The sequence below is a fragment of the Ylistrum balloti genome, unplaced genomic scaffold, assembly GCF_031769215.1.
Source record: "Ylistrum balloti isolate Yb309-2 unplaced genomic scaffold, AGI_CSIRO_Ybal_v1 Utg370074, whole genome shotgun sequence".
Classification (NCBI taxonomy): Eukaryota; Metazoa; Mollusca; class Bivalvia; order Pectinida; family Pectinidae; genus Ylistrum; species Ylistrum balloti.
Genome location: NW_026782114.1, coordinates 74,330 through 89,989, shown reverse-complemented (window position 1 = coordinate 89,989; position 15,660 = coordinate 74,330). Strand labels below are relative to the sequence as shown.

Below are 15,660 nucleotides of genomic sequence, written 5' to 3'. Positions count from 1 at the left end.
CCGGACAGAAGTAAAATTTGACAGTTTCAATACGCTAGGCGAACATGACTGCTCCCTAATGCAATCAAAATGGCTAACGTCGATAGGATCGGGAAAGTACGCGTTAAACCTTTGTGAATGGAGAACAGTGACTTGTTAACTCACAACTTAGATATTAGAGGACACGACACACGATTAAAGTATTAGTACAATGTAATCCATTTTTGACAAAAAGGACTTAGGAAAGCAAGTCTTGTGCAATAACAACGTGAATCTCATCATGAATTGACTGATGTTCAGGAAAATGGAAACTGGCACTTTGTCTATGTCGTTAAAATGTCATCACTCCCATGGTAATGAATGCATGTTTTAAAGCCATGTTGTCAACAGTGTGCAATATTCATGTAATCCTTGGGGTGTAAAATTATCATGATGAACGACTTTTCTGTTTATTGCTGTTTATTGCTGTCATTAACATTCAACGCCTTGCGAAGATAAAAAAGACACTGTATGTAAACAAAATATATTTATGTGAAAATCACACGTTTGTTACAATTCTGTGTATTTCATTGGCACTTAAAGGGAAGTGAAGTTGAATGCACACTATGACCAAATCGGTGAATCGGGAACACGTAGGCTTTAGCGACGAATGATTTTGTTGAAAATTGAGTTGGTTGCAGAATCTAACGAAAGTGATTTAACCTGACAAAAAAAGTCACAGCGATCTAGTACGATACTATATATACTACAGGTGAATCAAGTGACATGTTATATATATCATTCACATTATTCTGTTTCCACGTTTATGTTCGCTAGTATACCTGAACATTTCATCGTTGTCTTCTTGTCGTGAACATGATAACATCGCTAAGTCGGGTTGACCAATATTTATATAGCAGGTGTCATGGAATAAGCAGTAGACGCGTATCCTTATTGAACACATGGGTTGTTTCTAGTTGAACCGTTTTTCATGTGTGTCCGTTGCTCAAGCTTCGTAGATTTTGAATTTGAATTATGATTCTGTTGTCTTGGTTTTATTTTTTATCTTGTTGACAAGTTTCATAAAGTTGTATCAAATCGAATTGAGATTAAGCTCCGAAAATATTTATAGGCTTGTGACATCGTCTCAAATCCACCACGGTATATATGTACGTATCGTTATTCATTTTCAAACATTGCCGGGTTGGCAAAAAAAAAGAAGAAGAAAAAAAACAAACAAAAAACAGAAAATACCAGCATGTCAATATTTTTTACAACCGAAACTCATATTCAATGAATCAAGGGCAAAATAACAAAGAAAAGACTTATACAGAGACTCGTGAAAAAGTACAAGAAGAATAAGACCATCTGTTCTGGAAGAGTAAGCGTCTTCTGCTTCATCGACGACACCCGCCATGTAAATATTAGTCTATCTCAAATGACACAAAGGTATACAACAACGGGAAAGCAATAGAAAAATATAGGTCACCAAATGAATAAGGTTGAAAATATCAATAAAATACGGGTAGAAAAAGTGTGTCCCGATAATATGTACATAATCACATGATGTAATACATCAAACGATTGTAGATGTCCAGAAATCCAGCAATGGTATAACACCGTTCTGTTGAAGCAGCTGGCTGATGGAAGAAAGGACATGAACATACAGTAGTAACAAAATATAGGTCGTTATTCGGAAGCACAAGACGTACTTAGAATGGCGTTGAGTGATGGAAGATTATTTAGTTACATGACGCTTTATTTTATAAAGCAGATGGATTCCCAGAATGTCAGATAGCAGACGACCTAAGTCACGTGCAAATACGTCATCAGCGCCGCATGTCAGCTTCGAAGATTATTGTCAGCTTGACTAACTACATAAAAAATAATTTGATTTTTCTATCCGAAATGTAATGTACAAAATGTGTATGGAATATATGAATGTAGATGGGTCAGTATTTCACTTCTTTTTTGTAAAGAGAATAAAATACTATTGATACCTTTATACTTTTACTAGACACAAATGTGACAGACATGCGCACGGTTCGCACTTTTACAATACACCTATGTGACAGACATGCGCACTTTTCACAGTTCTACGAGATACGAATGGGAGAGACATGCGCATTTATCAAATTTTTACATGCCCTAGACACGAACATGCGCACATATCACACTTTGATTAGACACTAATGTTACGGACATGCGCACACAACAATTCTTTTAATAGATACAAAGACAAAAGCAATGTGATTTTTAAACATTTAAATATACACGAATGCGATGGGTATGCGCATTTACTATCTAACCATATTTAAACCGTCTAGAACCGAATCGGCGTGAATACTAACGATTTATAAGTTGAAATAACTTGTGCCCAGTCCATTTACAACTTTGTCGAATAAAACAGTTTTAAACTAAACTAAACTAACCATACTTTGGAAGAGTAGAGACGTGATTTGTTGGATTGAGTGCTATGTAATATTCACCAGAACACGCTGCCAGGTTGTGTCAACAATGCCAAACATCTCCGTCTGAGAAAGGACGAGGTGGTCATGACCACATAACAGCACACTTGTATTTCAAACGAAATTAGCTGAGCGCAATCCAATTAGATCGGTCCCGAATCGCAAGGAAGAATAAGGTCAAGTTATTTTTAGATATGAAAATAGAACAGTACGGAAATAAAATAGATTCAATTTAGATGTTGATTTGATGGTCGCCTTCTGTGGCCATACTGCTCAAATATCAGAAGAACAATATGGCGTTTTGTTTGGTTTGGTTTTATCTTGTTTAACTTCTATCAACATTATTTAAGGACGGCCTCAAGTTGTATGATGAAAGTGACAGTGTAGTCATCACATCGTCACATTTAAATCTCTACTGTTATTAGATGAATGTGACAGTGTAGTCATCAAAACGTCACATTTAAATCTCTACTGTTATGAGATGAATGTGATAATGCAGTCATCGAAACGACACAGTTAAATATCTACTGGCTGTGTTACATTTGTGTTAGATGAATGTGAAAGTGTAGTCATCAATGTGACAATATAGTCATCAAAACGTCACATTAACATCATCTGGTTGTGGTATATACACTTTTATCATGTGTATGTGCTTTAAGAAGACTACGATGTCTTTTTGTAAAAGTTCGGAACCTTAGTCGACTTTACAGTAGTACCAACACTGAACAACAAGAAAATGTCAACACAATCATAATCCAAATCCGCATTGAATAAATCTAAGCAAAATATGAACAAAGAAACACAGAAATTCATGAAAAGTACAAAGATAATAAAACCAAGTATTCCTGAAATGTAAGCGTCTTCTGCTTCATCGACGACAGGCGACTTACAAATATTGATCAATCCAAGGAAATATTGGTTATGTTCTAAATGAGAACAAGTACCACAGCAACGAGACCAGGCATATCACCGAGCATCATAACCGTCCTGTTGTATATAACACAAAAACAGATGACGTTTATTTCCCATTACTTCCCAGCAAGGCTCCCGATTGGTCACTTTATACACTACTTTGATGCTTAACGTTATACAGGAAGTAGTAACTACCATTTTATATAGACATATCTCAACCAAGGGAAAAATGTAAAGCCTAACAATGACAAACGCTCATATAAAACGTAAAAAAAATGCTGTATGTAGGGAGACGTTTAGAAGATTAAAGATCGTTAGAAGAGAATATAACGGACAGACAAATTATATGTATAAAAAACATTAGTCAATCTTAACCGGCAACAGCGGTCTCTTTAAAAGAATTTTTCGAGTGAAAAAAATAACAATAACCATCACATGCTACTAGATTCAATATTAGATCCATCTGTGATGGTTAGAATTATTTTTAATGTGATGAAATTCTGGTGGAATCACACATTTCTCACAAATCCTTGTGAGGAAATGAGTTTAAGATACCATTGACCTAACACATTTACTCGGGTCGTGATTCTCACAAATAACAGAAAAGTCGAGAGGAGGTCATATTTAAGACATGTTTGATCAATAAGTTATTCTTACGAAGAAATTGTCTTTATTTCCTATAAAAGAGATTCGTTGCTGGAATGACAGAAATGGAGTGAATGTACAAACATATGTTCGGAGAATAAGGTTGATCAAGTGAGTGAAAGGGGGTCAACAGGTTATAGTGGATTACTGCCTTTCATTTCATTGATGAATTTACAATATATTTGCAATATTTGGGTCAGATATTTGCTTAAGCAAACATTCATTAGAAGGGTCATTGTTCTGAGCGAACATTGCACCGTATAACTATATATGCATAATAATGACTTTCGGCGGAGTCCGTTATATTTAGAAACATGAATCGACCTTGATCAAACACGGTTTCTTCTGAACAAGCAAGAGATTACTTCATCTCTTTGGGGGGACTAATAATCGGAATTTAAAATTAACTCTCAGGAGACTTTCCGTCAATAACCTAGTTTGTTATGTTTGTTAACTGTGAATGTATGCAGGGATTGAGGACAGTGTTTTCTTTACAATCACCATGAATGATTGAGTTTGAAACCAAATCGCTTTGACAGAATAAATGAAAGCATCTCTGCGTTAGGAGAAGTGATAATCTCTATGATGTTTAACAAGCCTATCGAATAGGCAATATACATTCTCAACCAAGCCTGCCGTTTCCGTAATATTGAATACGGATTTAGTGGGCATAAACTCATCAATAACAGAAGATGAAACTCAATATAAAGACCAAATAACTAGTGGTGTCTTTGACAATCTACAAAGAAATTAAAATCGTTTTCTTTTAACGATCTTATATATGGCTATACAGTCGAACTTCGTCATTCCGAAGTCGGCGAGACCGTCGTAATATATTATCAAAGTATTCGAGTAAGGTCGAAGGTATGGTGAAAAATTTGCCCGGGGCATACCAAATACTTCGAATTAAACGGGGTCTTCGTGTTTGAGATAACAAGGTTCGACTGTAGTTGAAAATTAGACACTTAGTGTATGTAAGAGATGTCACTGTATGATAGTGTGACCTGAAATCATTGATGGGGGGGGGGGGGGGGGGGTGGAGGGCTGTATTGGGGAGTATTACACTACGATAAACAGAGTATTAATGAATGGAGTACTATCAACGAAATATAGTTCTAATGAACTAGTATACAAAAATGTGTTGGGAATTCGTTGAATGAACAAAAAATTGTCACGAGTGATTAATTTTGCGGTATGTGTCTTTTGTATACATTTCAGTAAAAATATATATATATATATATACCATTTATACAGATATATTAATCCATTACACAAATCTGTGTTAGAGACACGTGTATCAATATATACACTTAAGATATCCCATACCGGAACTAATAACAGCATCCCCGCTCCTATCACCAATCCAACATGTAAACCCTGTAGGCCACGTCAGTCAAGGACGTCTTGAAACAATTCAGATTTCGTAACCTTTAATGTCGTAATTGATTTTGAAGTTTGGCATTTCATTAAATCAACTACTAAAATGCCGCAAATTGGAAGGATTTCAAAAGGTTTGGGTACGAGTCGGCTTGGATTACCGATCTCAACATATAATCAACATGGTGTCACTTCACAAATGTCTCAAGTAAGAGAAACACACAGAATTGTTTACAAAATCTACCGACAACGAATTATATCTGTCCAGGTGTTTCACATTTGGAACACCATTCAATATTTCGTGGAAAACATTTGGACAGAAAACAAATGTTTTCGCGTAATCAATGCCAAATTCAGGGCATTTAAAAATAAAACTGTTCGTTGGACATCAATCGTATGAATTTAGATCTACTAAACATGAGATGTTTTGTTTGCTTTAAATTTCTTATTCCGTTGTATTGACAGGTTGGTATTGACAGGTTGGTATTGATAGGTTGATGTTGAAAGGTTGATGTTGACAGGTTGGTGTTGACAGGTTGGTGTTGACAGGTTGGTATTGACAGGTTGGTATTGACAGGTTGATGTTGACAGGTTGATATTGACAGGTTGGTGTTGACAGGTTGGTATTGACGGGTTGGTGTTGACAGGTTGTATTGACAGGTTGTATTGACAGGTTGGTATTGACAGGTTGGTATTGACAGGTTGGTATTGACAGGTTGATATTGACAGGTTGGTATTGGCAGGTTGGTATTGGCAGGTTGTATTGACAGGATGGTATTGGCAGGTTGTATTGACAGGTTGGTGTTGACAGGTTAGTGTTGACAGGTTGTATTGACAGGTTGATATTGACAGGTTGGTGTCGACAACTTGTATTGACAGGTTGGTGTTGACAGATTGGCATTGACAGGTTGGTGTTGACAGGTTGTATTGACAGGTTGGTATTGACAAGTTGGTATTGACAGGTTGTATTGACAGGTTGGTGTTGACAGGTTGTATTGACAGGTTGGTATTGGCAGATTGGTATTGACAGGTTGTATTGACAAGTTGGTGGTGACAGGTTGTATTGACAGGTTGGTATTGGCAGGTTGGTATTGGCAGGTTGGTATTGACAGGTTGTATTGACAGTTTAGTGTTGACAGGTTGCTAATGACAGGTTGATATTAACAGTTTGGTGTTGACAAGATACATTTCCGATTGTTTTAAATTTCAAATTAAAAAAAACTACTTAAAAGTACTTAATTTCGCGCAAAAACGTTTATCGCAATTCTTTCAGTGCGAAAAGCGCTAAAATACCACTAAAATAGGTATGTTTTCAGTATTTCATTGACAACTGATTTGAAATTGAACCTGTATATTTCGGGAACATATAAATTCCTGCATTATAAGGTACTCTTTTATCATGAAATATGTATTATATATTCAGTATGTGTTTGCTACCATGGTATAATTGTTTACGGAAGAAAATGTTCCTAAGTTGTATAACAATTGAATTTTCAAATATAATATGTTTAAACTGCGGTACATGCAAAATCGACACAAATAACATTACCACGAAAACATATTTTTGTCATTATAGCGGAGGCTGATGTTTCCTTGTTCATCAACCCAACGCTTCCTATAAGACTAGTAGTTTGAAAACACTCTATCACGTCATCAATGTCACGTTATCAATGTCATGTCATCAGCGTCACGTCATCAGTGTCACGTCATCAATGTCACGTTATTAATGTCACGTCATCAATGTAACGTCATCAGCGTCACGTCATCAGTGTCACGTCATCAATGCCACGGTATCAATGTCACTTTATTATTGTCACGTCATCAGCGTCACGTCATCAGTGTCACGTCATCAATGCCACGTTATCAATGTCACGTCATCAATGCCAAGTTATCAATGTTACGTCATCTGTGTCACGTCATCAGTGTCACGTTATCAATACCAATACGAAAAGGGAATGATTATTGTTTCTAAATATTCAAAATATTTCGGTTCTCCTTGGACCAGAAGCAGCTAATCACCATTGTTGTAATTTCAATGTGACTACTTACATACACTGATATTCGACACCTACATGAATTTACGAATGATTTCGTAGCTAATTATTATTTTTGGGTTCGGCGGCCATCATGCATGTTTGAAAAGAATTCTTGAGGTTGTCTTGTGATCATACTTTTAAATTATCGATGAATTATCATTAGATTAAAATCACGAATCATCTCAACATTTACAGTTAAACATGTATCGTGTTATCGGACAGAACACACAATGATATTGTACAATTTGTAACTAACAAGGATATTTACACTATTGACAAACCCAATGACAGATTACGGACAATGCACTCACTATGTCACAAATAAAAACCTCTTTCAATTGAAAAAAAAAAAACTCAATGTTAGGTGAAACCAATATTTAGTAGAGTAAAACACCTGATAATTCCACCGATAAAAAGTAATTGGTGACAGCTATTATCAGCTTGTCGGTGACGTGTTTTTTACTTGCGAGTGAACACACGTGTCCGGCGCGAGCAACAGATGATGTTACAGCGGTTGCCATCCCTACAACAGTAGTAAGGTATCTCTTATGTTATGCATGGTGTATCATTAACATCAAACGTTGACAGGGATGTAGAATTCAAATATTTTACAAAATCAATATTTGAAGACGAAATATTCACGTGGATGAGACACATGACTGCACGTGATATAATTAGCTTGTTATGGATATGTACGGTTTCTGATGGAAGTTAATGAGGCATTTGCTTGCCATTACTGTGAGGGTACTTACATATTCCTGATCGACATCCGACTCCGGTTAATCCCGCGATAACATTGTTATATGTCAGATGCGCGGATTTTGCCTCAGTTCATCAAGGTCATTGTTCATGTGCTTTTCAAGGTTATTTGGGACACACAAAGATGTAGTTCTATGAGTTCAAGTGCATTTACGTCAGAGTAGGCATGCATAATTTCAACAGACATTGTATTAGCCCATTTATGCTTCTTACATAGTTTATTGCTTCAGGTGTTCAGGTCTTCTAAAAATACCATGGTCCAAGATATATTCAACGTTAAGAGAGCATCAGAAAAAGACGTTAAAAAACATAATGACATACCAGGAAATGAGTTTCACAGACAGATCATACGTCCTGGATGCAGTTTTACAAAAGTCTATTGACACGTTCTGGAGGCAGTTTTACAAAAGTCTATTGACACGTCCTGGATGCAGTTTTACAAAAGTCTATTGACACGTCCTGGAGGCAGTTTTACAAAAGTCTATTGACACGTCCTGGAGGCAGTTTTACAAAAGCCTATTGACACGTCCTGGGGGCAGGTTTACAAAAGTCTATTGACACGTCCTGGAGGCAGTTTTACAAAAGTCTATTGACACGTCCTGGAGGCATTTTTACAAAAGCCTATTGACACGTCCTGGAGGCAGTTTCACAAAAGTCTATTGACACGTCCTGGGGGCAGTTTTACAAAAGTCTATTGACACGTCCTGGATGTAGTCTTAAAAAAGTCTATTGACACGTCCTGGAGGGAGTCTTATCAAATTCTATTGACACGTCCTGAAGGGAGTCTTATCAAAGTCTATTGACACGTCATTGAGGGAATCTTACAAAAGTCTGTTGACACATCCTGGATGGAGTCTTATCAAATTATATTGACAGATCCTGGAGGGAGTCTTATCAAAGTCTATTGACACGTCCTGGAGGGAGTCTTACAAAAGTCTATTGACACGTCCTGGAGGGAATCTTACAAAAGTCTGTTGATACGTCCTGGAGGCAGTCTTATCAAATAATATTGACAGATCCTGGAGGGAGTCTTATCTGTTGATACGTCCTGGAGGCAGTCTTACAAACTTCTACTGACACGTCCCGGAGGGAGTCTTACAAAAGTATATTGACACGTCCTGGAGGGAATCTTACAAACGTCTATTGACACGTCCCGGAGGGAGTCTCACAAACATCTATTGACATATCCTGGAGGGAATCTTACAAACGTCTATTGACACGTCCTGGTGGGAATCTTACAAAAGCCTATTGACACGTCCTGGAGGCAGTCCTACAAACGTCTATTGACACGTCCTGGAGGGAGTCTTACAAACGTCTATTGACACGTCATTGAGGGAGTCTTACAAAAGCCTATTGACACGTCATTGAGGGAGTCTTACAAAAGCCTATTGACATGTTCTAGAGGGAGTCTTACAAAAGTCTATTGACACGTTCTGGAGGGAGTCTTGTAAAATTACAGAAGCTCAGTGACAGGACTTTTTCTAAAAAGCTATTGGTTTAGCGGTTGCGTTTTAAAAGAAACAACCTTCTGATTCGTCAGGGGACGGATGGAAGGGTTCAATAGCGTCGGAATTACAGAGGGAGTTTACGAACACGTAGGAGAGGATCCAGCAGATATGCCTTACTCAGTAGGAGGATGTAACTGAAATATCTGTTAGCATCAGAAGTGATTCATCAATTCTCATACAATTGAATTTCATTCGTTAATATCTTTGCTCACAGTATTTAAGAGAAAACACCCAGGACTGGTAACTAACAGGGATTTCCGAACGCACGGAAGTCCCGAAGGAAAAGCCCAATTGAGTGATACAGTTGTAGAGGTTAGCTAGCGGACATTTGTGCTCAGTATTTGATAACGGGAAATCTGATTTCTGTATAAGTACAATGAATCAGTCAAACAGTAAAGTAAAAAAGCAGTGGGCATTGTGTTTTTTTATCATTGCTGCCCGATATAAAGGTACGTCTGGATGTTTAAGGCACAAGTGGTCAAGGCTATGTAATTACACTTACAAGCATCGTTGTCCTGGTCTGTTGAGTGTTTATAACAGATAGACAGACGACATCATACAAAATCACGTGTAGTATACCGTTGATTGATATTTTCTCGGGCTAATTTCTGTCTACCAGCTTTATGTTTCTATAGCCATTCACGTATACCTCATCAACTGAATGGAGGGAAAAGCATGATACCACATCCGGTTCCAGTTAGAGCTCACATACCGGAACACCAGTTTGACATACCGATATGTCAATGTCTGTAGTGATGTATTTCCGGCTCCAGGTATAGAAGCCGAGTTTACCCAGACTAACGATTGACTAAACGTCTAGTCAAATCGATCCTATAGACAAGTTAGTTAAAGCTAGAATGAAGACTTGTTTACCTAGGTGTCAATTTAAATGCGTTATACACTATTTACAGTCGTCTAGTGCAAACACCACTTTCTTCAGTGTGTACGCTGTTTTCCACTGTCTGTAACGGTATTGACATGATAAATTGATTTTTGTCCTTCAGTGTCGTTTGTTTAACGACCCCAATTGATGTCTACGAATGCTTGTATAATTAAGTTAGGACTGATTGAGACTGCCTTTCAATGAGATACGAGAATAATGTGTTTCGAGCCATGTTAGATAATTGAAGTTGAAATAGCTAACTTTCTGTTGTTAAACACGACAACAAAGTAACCCCCCCCCTAACGTATAATACAACTTTCTGTTGTTAAACACGACAACACAGTGACCCCTCCTCCCGTATAATACAACTTTCTGTTGTCAAACACGACAACACAGTGACCCCCTCCTTCCCGTATAATACAACTTTCTGTTGTTAAACACGACAACACAGTAACCCCCTCCTCCCCGTATAGTACAACTTTCTGTTGTTAAACACGACAACACAGTAACCCTCTCCTCCCGTATAATACAACTTTCTGTTGTTAAACACGACAACACAGTGACCCCTCCTCCCGTATAATACAACTTTCTGTTGTCAAACACGACAACACAGTGACCCCTCCTCCCGTATAATACAACTTTCTGTTGTCAAACACGACAACACAGTGACCCCCTCCTTCCCGTATAATACAACTTTCTGTTGTTAAACACGACAACACAGTAACCCCCTCCTCCCCGTATAGTACAACTTTCTGTTGTTAAACACGACAACACAGTAACCCTCTCCTCCCGTATAATACAACTTTCTGTTGTCAAACACGACAACACAGTGACATAATACAACTTTCTGTTGTTAAACCGACAACACAGTCCTCCTCCCGTATAATACAACTTTCTGTTGTTAAACACGACAACACAGTAACCCCCTCCTCCCCGTATAGTACAACTTTCTGTTGTTAAACACGACAACACAGTGACCTCTCCTTCCCGTATAATACAACTTTCTTTTGTTAAACACGACAACACAGTGAACCCCCTCCTTCCCGTATAATACAACTTTCTGTTGTTAAACACGACAACACAGTGACCTCTCCTTCCCGTATAATACAACTTTCTTTTGTTAAACACGACAACACAGTAACCCTCTCCTCCCGTATAATACAACTTTCTGTATAATACAACTTTCTGTTGTTAAACACGACAACACAGTAACCCCTCCTAACGTATAATACAACTTTCTGTTGTTAAACACGACAACACAGTAACCCTCTCCTCCCGTATAATACAACTTTCTGTTGTTAAACACGACAACACAGTAACCCCTCCTAACGTATAATACAACTTTCTGTTGTTAAACACGACAACACAGTAACCCTCTCCTCCCGTATAATACAACTTTCTGTTGTTAAACACGACAACACAGTAACCCCTCCTAACGTATAATACAACTTTCTTTTGTTAAACACGACAACACAGTAACCCTCTCCTCCCGTATAATACAACTTTCTGTTGTTAAACACGACAACACAGTAACCCCTCCTAACGTATAATACAACTTTCTTTTGTTAAACACGACAACACAGTAACCCTCTCCTCCCGTATAATACAACTTTCTGTTGTTAAACACGACAACACAGTAACCCCTCCTAACGTATAATACAACTTTCTGTTGTTAAACACGACAACACAGTAAACCTCTCCTCCCGTATAATATACAACTTTCTGTTGTTAAACACGACAACACAGTAACCCCTCCTAACGTATAATTCTACTTTCTGTTGTTAAACACGACAACACAGTAACCCTCTCCTTCCCGTATAATAAAACTTTCTGTTGTTAAACACGACAACACAGTAACCCCTCCTAACGTATAATTCTACTTTCTGTTGTTAAACACGACAACACAGTAACCCCTCCTAACGTATAATTCTACTTTCTGTTGTTAAACACGACAACACAAGGACCATCTGCTTCCCGTATAATACAACTTTCTGTTGTTAAACACGACAACACAGTGACCTCTCCTTCCCGTATAATACAACTTTCTGTTGTTAAACACGACAACACAAGGACCCCCTGCTTCCCATATAATACAACTTTCTGTTGTTAAACACGACAACACAGTGACCCCCTCTGTCCTTAATGATATAATATACAGACCAATTGTACTTTCAAAAACGTAACAACAACTTCTTTTTTCTTCTAAATCATCTCGCTAACGTCAACGATTACTAATCAAATCACCTGTTCTACTCATACGAAATGGAAATAAGGCGTTAAACGTCACCGTATAACACAGGCATTAAGGCGGACACGTACAAAGTAACCACACATATCTATGTGATTAGTGGATGGGTGGAGGTTTGTACAGTAACATTCATAATAATTTGAATTGATTAATCCAGTGTAAATTTTATTACAACAACCTTTTGGAACACTCTCATCCCTGTTCACTATATTGTGTTTCTGAACACGAAACGTCTCACTGAAAAAAGCAAAACATGAAAAGTGGTCGTAAAATCTGTGTCAAGGTGGTCCTTCAAGTTAGTATCGTGTTGAGGAATAAAGAAGAGACAACAAACTTGAAAGGGAAACAGTTTCCATAACTCAATTACGGTGCGTCTTGTCGACATTGCCGGAGATTAGATATGTGGTCTGCGGCGCCCAGTCTCTTTCTGAAGAGTTATTATTCTGTCAATACATCGCAAGACATCATATAATTTGCCGAGCGAGATCATTTCCATGAAAGGTTTACAGCCTTCTTCGTCAGCATGTGTTGCTTTTTTAACATCAATTTCGCCATGAAGATTTTTATTGGAACTGGCAATACTCAGCAATTCTGAGATAATAATTGTAATTACGCGCAATTAACCTCTCTATTGTATCCTTCAAACTGTTCACAGCGCGAGCTGTGATTAAGTAAACCGTCAGATTTATGTGTTGGATAAACCGGAAAAAGCCAAACTGGGACACTGCCACTCACTGGACATAACTGCTAGTCTAGGATTTACTTCTTTTTATTGAATATAATTAAATACACACATGACAGCAACGTAACAATATCTTTAAAGAACATAGACTTTCAAACCCGGCCTATAAAGCTCAGACGTATATCGTCCCTTTTTGGCAGGTTGTATCGGCGGCAAGTAGTCAAGAAACCACAGACATGTTGCCGGAATGAAAACGGAGAGAGAGAGGGGGGGATAAAATCGGATATTATATAACTTAGTTATGACGCTACCTTTCCCACATTTAAATACTTTAAGTGATATTACCATACCGAGCTACATACATGCTCTAGTGAAGTAAGTAAGATTGAATCTTTACTTTTCATGTAAATACAGTGTTAACCAAACAACTGGTCAGTTGCATTCACTACAGTGTTTATATTCGTGTTCGCGGGTATGAGATGGGACAGATCAGTTTTGTAATATTTCTATATATCTAGAATTTTCTTTCCCTCAACACCTAACCTGCTGGTTTTAGTAAACGTTAATTACTTAGATTGACCAATCATTACAAGGCCGGTGTCGTCAATGAAGCAAAAGACGCTTTACCTCCGGAACACAGTTTCATTACTCTTACACAATTTTCAAGGTCAAGGCTTTCCGTGTACTTGTTCCTTCTGTTGATATTTTGTCCTACACGTATAGTTCTAATGACTTTGAATTCGACCTACGATTTCCTTAACATGTTTATATTCGTTAATAATCATATTCCATCGTAGATGTTTTATCTTATTGTTTTCATCTACAGTATTTTACATTGGTTTTTGTCTTTATCGTAATGGACACATGCAATTTACTATTTAAGGCTAAAGGGAGATAACTCGCGTTGCATGTACATAAATCGTTATTTGTTTTACCTGATCCTGAAACCGAAGCTATACATCTAAGTATTTTCCAAAGGATAAAAAAAAAAGAAAAAAAAATAGAATAAAGAAATTGTCACAGTCTCTTTCCAAATAAGTTCAATAAGTTAAATGTTAAAATGTATATTAACTGTATGATAATCTGTATTACAGACAGTAACTTCGTGCTCGGTAACGCCCAGGCAACAGGCTGTCCAATTGTTTACTGTTCCGACGGTTTCTGCGAACTGACTGGATACTCCAGAGCGCACGTGATGGGGAAAAGCTGTTCCTGTAAATTTCTCCGGGGACCGAAGACGAATGAAACTGAAAAGGAAAAGATCGACAAGGCACTGGAAAACATCGAAGAAATTAAAACAGAAATCTTACTTTATCGCAAAGGAGGTAAGCATTGAAAAAATAGCAAACTCATAATTTCAGCTAAAGGTGTCGGTTTTACTGTTTTGCATCATAAAATCAGAAATGGACCATTTACTTTGTCACACGGACGATTCACTTTGTCATACGGACGATTCATTATGTTACACGGACGATTCACTTTGTCACACGGACGATTCACTTTGTCTCACGGACGATTCATTACGTCACACGGACGATTCATTTTGTCACACGGACGATTCACTTTGTCACACGGACGATTCATTACGTCACACGGACGATTCACTTTGTCACACGGACGATTCATTACGTCACACGGACGATTCATTTTGTCACACGGACGATTCACTTTGTCACACGGACGATTCACTTTGTCACACGGACGATTCACTTTGTCATACGGACGATTCATTATGTTACACGGACGATTCACTTTGTCACACGGACGATTCACTTTGTCTCACGGACGATTCATTACGTCACACGGACGATTCATTTTGTCACACGGACGATTCACTTTGTCACACGGACGATTCATTACGTCACACGGACGATTCACTTTGTCACACGGACGATTCATTATGTTACACGGACGACTAATCGTTTCACACAGACGATTCGCTTTGTCACAGTACATGTACCTCTATGATTAAGACACCGTTTTTACACTTTACAAGAGGTTTCAATTATTCAGAAATCAGATGATTGTTATCCCAATTGTACCCCCGCCCGACACCACAATCTTAAGTGTTGGAGAAAACATCCTATATGCGTAGTGTATGTAAAATGTTCATAGCATGTGTGTTGAGGTCACGCGATCATGGCTGCCACACTTAATTGTATAATATACTTTTTATATCGATTC

General features: G+C 37.8%; 1 protein-coding gene across 1 annotated transcript in view; it reads left to right on the top strand.

Annotated features, from left to right (window-relative positions):
- LOC132549660 (potassium voltage-gated channel subfamily H member 8-like) overlaps nucleotides 1–15,660 on the top strand; it is a 109,609-nt gene that overhangs the window by 79,080 nt on the left and 14,869 nt on the right. Inside the window, exon 2 of the mRNA XM_060213613.1 lies at nucleotides 14,571–14,801. Coding sequence (XP_060069596.1) covers nucleotides 14,571–14,801 — 231 coding nt within the window. The remainder of the gene's footprint in view (nucleotides 1–14,570; nucleotides 14,802–15,660) is intronic.